General features: G+C 39.3%; 1 protein-coding gene across 1 annotated transcript; it reads right to left on the reverse strand.

Moving 5' to 3' along the window:
• Positions 1-6,535: 6,535 nt before the first annotated feature.
• On the reverse strand, positions 6,536-7,093 carry LOC147635000 (putative eukaryotic translation initiation factor 5-2). The gene has a single exon (XM_086803330.1). The coding sequence runs from the start codon at positions 7,091-7,093 to the stop codon at positions 6,536-6,538; it is 558 nt and encodes a 185-aa protein (XP_086659456.1).
• Positions 7,094-9,172: the final 2,079 nt, after the last annotated feature.

Below are 9,172 nucleotides of genomic sequence, written 5' to 3' on the forward strand. Positions count from 1 at the left end.
CACTGGAAATTACGCGTGTATAAACGCGTATAAACTGGCAATAACGCGTGTATAAGCGCATCTAAATAAAACAAACGCGTGTATAGACGCAAGTAAAAACGCGTCTGGGACATTGGGGCTGAACAGGATGCGGGGATGCGGCTATACACCCGTGTATAACCGCGTCTAATAGAATAAGAAGCGTGTATACTGGCGTGTATTAACGCGTCTGCAAAAAAAAACGCGGCTACACACCCGTGTATACGCGCGTCTGAGAGTTATTGTACACGCGTTTTTACACGCATGTCTCTGGCCGCGATTATACACGCGCTGATACACGGGCCCGCTACTTTTTTTCACAAGTCATTTTTAGCGGCTAAGAGCGCGGGTATGAGCCCAATCCCTTGTAGTGGTCGCAAGACGTATGCGTCAAGCTTGGCCACGAGAGGAGGGTGGGCACGTTCGTCTTCCGCCTGCACCATGGATTATATCAAAGAAAGAGGAAAAGCAGGTAAAGCAGGCCATCACCACTTTGCGTACTCCCACTGGATGCATGAGATCATTGAAGGGAGCCTTTACAACCACTAAGAAAAGAGGCGTTGAGCAACTATATGGGTTGAAGTCCCACGATTGGCACAAGATGCTCCAAGTAAGTGTTTTCCAAGTCTTGTACGTTGAAATTAAATTTTGTAATGCCATAAACCATACATACATGTGCTCTTATGTGCGCAGTTCATACTACCTACTAGTATCGACCTTTGTGCAAATAAGAGTTTGAAAAAATGTATTTATAAGATGGGCGAGCTTGTGAGATATGTAAAACCCATGTCAGATCACCCTTCATTATACCTTGCAAAATGAACGTGCATGAGGTATAACGTACTATTTATTTATTTTTCAGATATGTAAGTTTCAAAGCAATTGATCCAGCCACGTTGGATGATGCGCGTGTTATGGCAGTGGAGGTGGTTTGTTTGGTAGAGGAAACTTTTTTGCGAGCCATTCTCACAAGTTAACTACATCTCATTGTGCATTTAGTGGACGAAATCGCTTTATGTGGCACTATGCATGCACGTTGGATATTCTTCCTAGAGCGCTTCATGAAGACTTTAAAAGACTTTGTGAGGCAAAGTGCAAGGCCTAAAGGAAGCATGGCCGAGGGTTGGTTGATACAAGAGTCAAAGGTACATAGAACTAATGTTTTGCATTAGTTGTAAGTGATTTGCTTTTAATATTGCTTACACAAATATTGCTTACACAGATATTGCTTCTATTTTGGTCCAGTGCACTATGTTCAATGCTATATGGTGTGAAGGCAAGCATTTTCGAATACAAAGAATTGATGAAAAGAGGAATACACAAGATTGCGGTGTCATTAGTAGCTTTGAGGGAGCTAATGGAAAAATGGATGATTACTGTGGCACAATGCAAGACATATTTAGGCTTGACTTTCGTCGCTTCTTTGTGTATGTTTTGGATGTCAAATGGTAAATGAACGTGGTGGAAAAAGGGCCTAATGCAATAATAAAACGCCATGCAAGTGGCTATGTAACTATTGACTCTACAAAGTTTTGGTAAACAAAGAAAGATAGGCTCGTATTACCACAACAATGTGAGCAGGTATGCATTTTTTTACTAATGTGTTTCATGTACATATATATCTAAGCTTGCGTACCCCTTGACTTTTGATATGCTAATTAATTACTGCAGTATGTGTATTTGAGTAGGTTATCTATCTACCAATGGTGCATGACATTAAATGGTGGTATGCCATCCCTATTGCACCACGTTCCAAAGTGATGTATAATACATTCACTGATATGGAGCATATGGAGGATGTAACAAGCCGCAATGAAGATGATGTCGACGAACATGCCAAAATGAAGATGTTGTGATCGATGATCAAGAAATAAGAGATGATTATGATAATGAGGATGAACGTGCCATTTCTCATGATCATGAGAATGACCCTACCATTGAGGATGATGGTGATGTTGATGAGGATGATTAGGACATCGATACCATTATCAATGGACAGAATATCGATAGTGGAATAAATTTAATTGTAGCCTTACAAATTGATCAAATGGATATTGATGTTGATCGTTTGGCAAGGATGGATCTTATTGAAGATGAGATCGAACCCTAACCAATCGGTCACTGCATCGTTCTAAATTGATGACATTTCTATTGTATGTGTTGTCTTTTAATTATCATCTCATGATTAATTCTTGAATACATTTCATTGTTGTAAATGCATGTAGTGGGATTGTGTAATGATATATACTGTAATGTACTATGAGATGGTTTAAAGAAAATAGTTTTTAATTTTGTAAAGGAATTCAGTTTTTCTCTACCAAGCGTGTATTGATGCGTGTATTAATGCATGTATTGATGCGTGTATATACACGCGCTTATACACGCACTATAGATGCCAATATACACGCGAATTTAAATGCCAAAATACACGTGCCCGATTCTATTCAAATACATGCGCGACCATACACGCGCTCGTAATTTATCACGTGTATGAAACGCGTGTATGGTAGCATTGTCTTCTTGTAGTGTTCCTGAGGCCTCCAACTTCTTCGATGGTACCACATCGCTCTACTTGAGCTTTCCTCATTCTCCATGCCCTGTCCATTTGTAGTCCTATGACTTCCTTGTGAACATACTCGATACAAAAACATGCACACTTCCTCTCTTGATCTACCTTGACTAGCTTTTCTTTCGGACTTCATGTGCACAACTTACCTTAGAACTAGCCTCTATCATTCTACTCCCTTTCCCAGCATTCCTCTCCCCAGCACGATCGCCAAAAGTGTTCGTTTGGGACCACCTAGTGACTCCTAAAGAGAAGTGACTAATGCATTTGTGGACAATGTGATAAGCCAATGTTGGAGCATTAACCTAGTCTACCTAAACTTGGGGACTTAGACGTGACTACAAGTAAGCTAGCTCCTTGGTCCTTCATGATTCCGGATAGGAGTCCACGTCCAGACAAGAACGCACAGAATGAACACGGAATAGACATAACTATGTAAAGGAGGACAAAGACAAGTTACACACCAACCCATGAGACATTCTTTAGTATTAGCTTGAACCCTCATAGTACAATACTGTGGCAATCACTTAGCTCATGAACTCTTCAGGTTAACTATCCGCTCAATTGTCTATCTTTTAATCCACAACGTACATATCTAGGAATAATCCCCTTTGCTACATCCATCCAAGCACTACCCACTAGGAAGAAACTTTTACAAGTTGTTATAAAGCAACAAAGCTTTACTTACCCCTAGTTTGTTACAAAACAAGACAATCTAAGCGATGGCCAAAGGGGTTGCAGGTGAAAATGACTTATAAGCCACCTACCTAAGTATTTTACCTTCCTTAATGAAATGTTCAAATATTTCTTGCTAAAAGCTCTAGTTAATCAAGGTAGTAACATGTTTCTTACGCTGTTTACAGTTTTAGGAAACACTCAATAGTATCAATAGGTAATCCATAAAGGATTTTTCTGTGCTTATTAATGGTCCATAATTTTCTTTCCAGTGAGTGGGATTGATGGCGATGACCATCAATCGACCACATTAGAGACTAGGTGAAGCATTTAATATCTTTTCCAAGAATCATCTTCTTTAAAAGGCTATTGATATAAAAAAGATCCATCTCTTCAAGACTAGTGGTAATTCTACCTTAGTAATTCATTAGTTTGGAGATGTATTCCTAAACTCTCTTGTGTAACACAGCCTCAAAGAAAAATATACTTGGAGCTTAATATTTTCTAAACTATAATCTTCTAGATGATAATATACTTGGTTTGACTCTCTCACTGAATCGATTAGACCTAAAGTTTGGTAAAATAATATTTTTTATGAGTAAATAGGGGTCTAGTCTATCTAGGCTGAATGAGTTTGTCCCATCTTTCTTAAATATTTCTTGTTCCTCTCTTTTTGAAATTGTCTTAGCATTTCGTAACCTTATACTCACACTTTACCTTTCCTTGGTAAGTAAAATTATCCCAACTATGTTTATTTAAAGCTACCTTTGGATCTATTCTTAAAATAACAGCCCTTGTAATGGTAAAATATCATATATTCAATAGTAATTAATTACTAATAATCAACAAGTTTCTCTTAGGGAAGGGTGATTTCTCCTCTCTAAACCAATTCATAGCTTCCCAAACTATCGTACTTGGAAGTGTTGACAATGTAGAAAAGATTTCAACTCACATCTTGGAAGTGTGGGCATTTATTCTACATCATTTCCCAAATATTACCTATCTAGATGTGTGCATAGTGAAAGAATTCTGGGTCACCAAGGTTGCATCCATCTATTACCGGTTTTCCAACTACTAAATCCTTTCATCTTCTCTTTTTAATCGCTCCATGCATATTGCTAAATTCCATTATGCCTCTTTTTCTATCCAACACTCATAGTAGATATGATCCAAGTTTTTGCCTATACAATTCTTTATGCCAATTTCACATTTCACTTTTTCTCTGGTTTATTAATGTTCTATTAGAAAAACCCCCCAAAAAACTAGTTATTATACATAAAGCATTTCAAATATAGTAGAAATAATAATTTATTTTAATTAATTTAATTGATTGTCGTGAGGATATTTTAGTTATGAAATAATTATTCAAATGTATATGCTTAGGAAAGGTGAAATCCATCATTGTAAATATCATGTCTATGTTATGAAAAAAGAATCAAGACATGACTCATGTACCTGAAGTAGGCCTCTATCCCACATGTCCATAACACATGTCCATAAGGTACAATCCCACATGTTTAACCTTGGTACAATCCCACATGTTTCCTTTCATTTTCTCTTTTTAATCATTCCAAGCATATTGCTAAAATCCATTATGCTTTTTTTTTGTCGAACACTTATAGTAGATATGATCAAAGTTTTTGCCTATACAATTCTTTACACCAATTTCACATTTCACTTTTTTTCTAGTTTATTAATGTTCTATTAAAAAACCCCCCAAAAAACCATTTATTATACATAAAGCATTTCGAATAGTAGAAATAATAATTTATTTTGGTGAGGATATTTCGGTTATGGAATAATGATTATGACTCATGTACTTGAAGTAGGCCTCTATCCCACATTTCCATAAGGTACAATCCCACATGTTTAACCTTGGTACAATCCACATGGGATGGTACCTCTTTCAAAGATGACTTGGCATTAAATAACCTTGTCATAAGGTGCAACGAGAGAGCTACTACATTGTCGTGTCTGACCCCTTGGATGGCTCCTAGAGGCCTAACAATGACTCATTGATAAATATCTTAACCCTTTTACCTCTTTTATCTCTCCACCTTTTCACCATTCCCATCACCATGGTCTCTTCACGTGCAGTCCTTTGTCTTTCCTGCTTTCACACCCACCCAGTCGAACTTTTTTATTTCCTCGCCCCTTATAGCTCGATTGAGCAAGCTCAAAGTGCATCCTCTGATGTGTGATTGCCCCAATCAGTGTTCTCGATAGCCATGCCATTAGCAATGCCTAGATACGTTGATTGTGCATGGGGGGCTTGGTTACCCAAGTTTATGTGTAGTGTTTAGATGTCTCATCATGTTCATGGAAATTGGCGATATCGTTTAGTAGATTATATGTGCAAGCAAGTTCATGTAACTTGTGAGCCACGGGTACATCACACCTCAGGTTGAATTTCTACATGCTAGGTGCTAGCACGTTCCTAAAAACTCATGACCCATGGTGGCCATAGCATACCTTATGAGCCACCATGGATATCTCACACATTTCATGTGGGCTATTTCATGTAGGCTGTCAATGTGCAAACATGCTCCTGAAAGCTTATGAGCCATGGCTAGGCCACATCTCACGTGTAGAGTTCGTATATGTTAGCTTGTTTATGAAAGCTTCTTGAAGCATGTTGATGCCACATCTTGCATGTAGTGTGTGCATGCCATAGCTAATGGCACACACCTAAGGTCCCGGGGCCTCCACCTTCCAAAAAAGTTTGTATCACGTGCGTTCAAAGGCATATTTTAAAACCCCTCTGTAGCCTGATTTCCCCTATTTTATGCATACCTCCTATTACTTTTGCAATATATTATTATAACCCTCTTGTACTTTTAAAATTTCCAGCTCATAGAATTTTTTCCCCCCTCTAGTAAATTTAAATTTAAAGATATCACGCCCCTTACAATTATTGAAAAAGGTGATCACAAGAATAATCGATAAGCCTTTGTCAACTTGCATATACTACTACATCTAGAAGGATGCCGTCATGTATTCTCACCTTGACCTTATCTTTGAATTTGTGCGTTCCAAGAGAAAACAAGGGAGATCCTTAAGAACATGTCCTTTCTAAATGCCTTGAAAGAAGGCCAGCATGCAGACTTAGTGAGATTATCAAGGTCTTCCTAGAAAGTAAGAATGCAAGTTTATTGAAACAAAGAATTGAATACTGATGTCGAGAGTGGAGAGTTGACGGGAGAGTAGGAGACGAGAGTCAACAATGTGTGGGTGTGAAGAATGGATAATGGACACACCACAACCCATGAGTTTTATTCATGTGTTAGAGTTAGGGTGGAACCGGTTCATCTCCTCATCCACTGCCTCGCCTTCCTTCAGGCGTTCTTTTTCAGCTCTCCTCATCCCTTTCTTGTCATTTTTTTTCTTCTGCTTTGGAGGATTCTTCAGGATAAAGGTAGTCAGCTTGTCTCTCATGTCAACATCAGATACAAATCCACAAGCAGCACACTTCAACGTTATAAACTGACTTTTTGTGATGACTATCTCTGTCTCTGGGTTCCCACATCCATAACACTGGACATATTTCTTAATGAAATTTTCCAAAAGCCCTGCAAGTTTTGCTGTATCATGTGCTCCATTCACAATAGCAGTGCCAGCTTTCTCATCAAATTTTGACTGTGCACCAAGTTCACATCCAAAGTACTTAGTAGTGTAGGCTGGAGCCCTAGCCAAGGCCTTTGCAACATCGATCATGTTCACAAGATTGGTCTTGATTCCATTTCCTCTGCCTTCAATCTTAGTGATCAGCTTAGGCATTTTATACCTGTAGAAGGCATCATCACGGTTGCTGGCCCCGATGTTCTGAAGAGCCATTTCACAAGGAGCACTGGCACTTATACAAACTCAAAAAGGTCCTTCGTCTGGTAAGAAGAGATGAATTTCTTGCCGTCCACCAGACCGGATGTGGAGCAAAGATGAGCTCTCTCCTAATGAAGCCATATCAGCAAATAGAACCAAGAAATAAAGTGTATGACTCTCTGCAAGCACTTAGAAGTGCTCAGCAAAGTATCTCCAAAGCGCGGAAACACTCCCAGATAAATAACACTTGCCTGCTCAATGTCTGTCAAGCATCCAAAGATGCTCCCACTGGCACAAAAGCTGTATGTACGAGCTCAAAAGCTCAACCAATGAGTAAGAAGCAATGTTGAACTCTTTTCCAATCCCCGATGGTCAATACCTCAAAGCATGTACCCAAGACATAACCCGAATAGCATAGGCATAAGCATACATGAGTAAAATAGCTTCAGCCCACTGTATGTCAATAGTGATTCACTGCTCAAAACTGAGTATTCTCAGTCCTAAATCAGGGCCAAAATGATGGCAAACCATTAACATAGCATCTCCATACATGTAGACATCATACGAGCATCAATATGCATCAAGTGATCAATCCCGGTAAGCATAGACTTCAAGAGATAAGTGCTGCCCTGTTTTTGGCCTGTTTGTAGATTGTTTACACAGTCCCAAACCTGAAGCAAAAAGCTTCAATGTTCAATGCCAAGTCCCGGGGTTGTTGGCAAGTGTTTAACCAAGCCAAATGGAGCCAAGTCACAGCCTGTAAGGCTGGCGCAATCTGCGCTGCTACTCCTTGATGGCCTACAGCCCACGTGGCACAAGGGAGGGTGAAGGGGGGCTCAATAGGGAGCCAATGAAGCCACAAGTCAAGCCTTAGTGCCCCTTAAGAGGCCCAACTGGAGATATGAAGCAATGAAGCTTCAATGGTGGCTGCCCCAACTTTTCTCAGACCTGCAAACTGAAAAACTGAAGTAAAACCCTGTGGGGGATGAAGCAATACCTCTGTGTGAATGCCGTGAGGGTGCCCAAAGGGGCCGGGAAGGTGCTCGGGAAGCCAGGGAGTGACGGGAGCTCGAAGGAGTCGGATATGGCTGCAAGGAAGGAGACCCAATGCGAGTAGGGAGTCGATGGGAAGCTAAGCAATTTGACTACAGATTTATCAGCATCATCATACTCCACAGTCCACAGTGCATTCGACTTTGAATCATCCTGCTTTGTGACACCGTGCTAGTGTGGAATTTCATAGCATACATACAATCAAGATGACACATTTTACGTATGGTTGACATCCAAATTGTGAAGCAGACAACACCAACAACTCTCATGCCTGTCAAAATAAAATTGGGCAACAGCTGCAACACAAATAAAAACATATGCATGCACATAAGAACTGGTCTAACAAGGAATCAATAAAAGACATGCACATGCTTTTTAGTAACCTATTCTTGGATTAAACACCTACTCATCATACACGCATATCATTGAACTTCATATAATGTCGTTGACTAGAGCTGCTCAAATGTATATTATACTCAAGCTACCCACATTATAGAAGGGATATACATGACATTTAACAAAAATCTACAATATGTATAAGTGTTTGTGATTCTTTCTTTAACCGTTATTGTAGGTCCCATTGCCTGCTGCCAAAATGGATTGCCTTAGGAATGAATTGGATCTGCAAAACAATCTGATAGCAATCAAAAGAGAAATTTTGTATACGTGAGCTAAAGATGTTCCTCTATTCTTTTGAATTAAAGCAATAACTAAGACTTACTTTCTCTCACAAAAACTGTCCTTGAATATACGCTTAGACATGTCGTCATACATAGTCATGCATACCACGGCTACAAAAAGCATGAGTCTACATAAGTCAGAGTCGCTAAGTCTTTCAGCCCGCACCTAAAAAACTTCAGTCCCACCAAAATTCAGCCCATGTCAAATCAGCTTCTTGCCTCCCTATGTGTTTGATGACCTGTTGCCTACAGTCAAAATGAAAATGAGAAAAATGATGCAAAAATTTGATATAACATGACTTAAAAATACAATTAAATGCTTCAACACTTACGTGAATCACATGAAAAACTAACCTGAAGT

This window comes from Cibotium barometz, chromosome 10 (genome assembly GCF_041138505.1).
Source record: "Cibotium barometz isolate CiBa-2024 chromosome 10, ASM4113850v1, whole genome shotgun sequence".
Classification (NCBI taxonomy): domain Eukaryota; kingdom Viridiplantae; phylum Streptophyta; class Polypodiopsida; order Cyatheales; family Cibotiaceae; genus Cibotium; species Cibotium barometz.

Excerpts from the sequence above, each read along its gene's own strand:
- LOC147635000 (XM_086803330.1), bottom strand. The coding sequence starts at position 7,093 with ATGGCTCTTCAGAACATCGGGGCCAGCAACCGTGATGATGCCTTCTAC.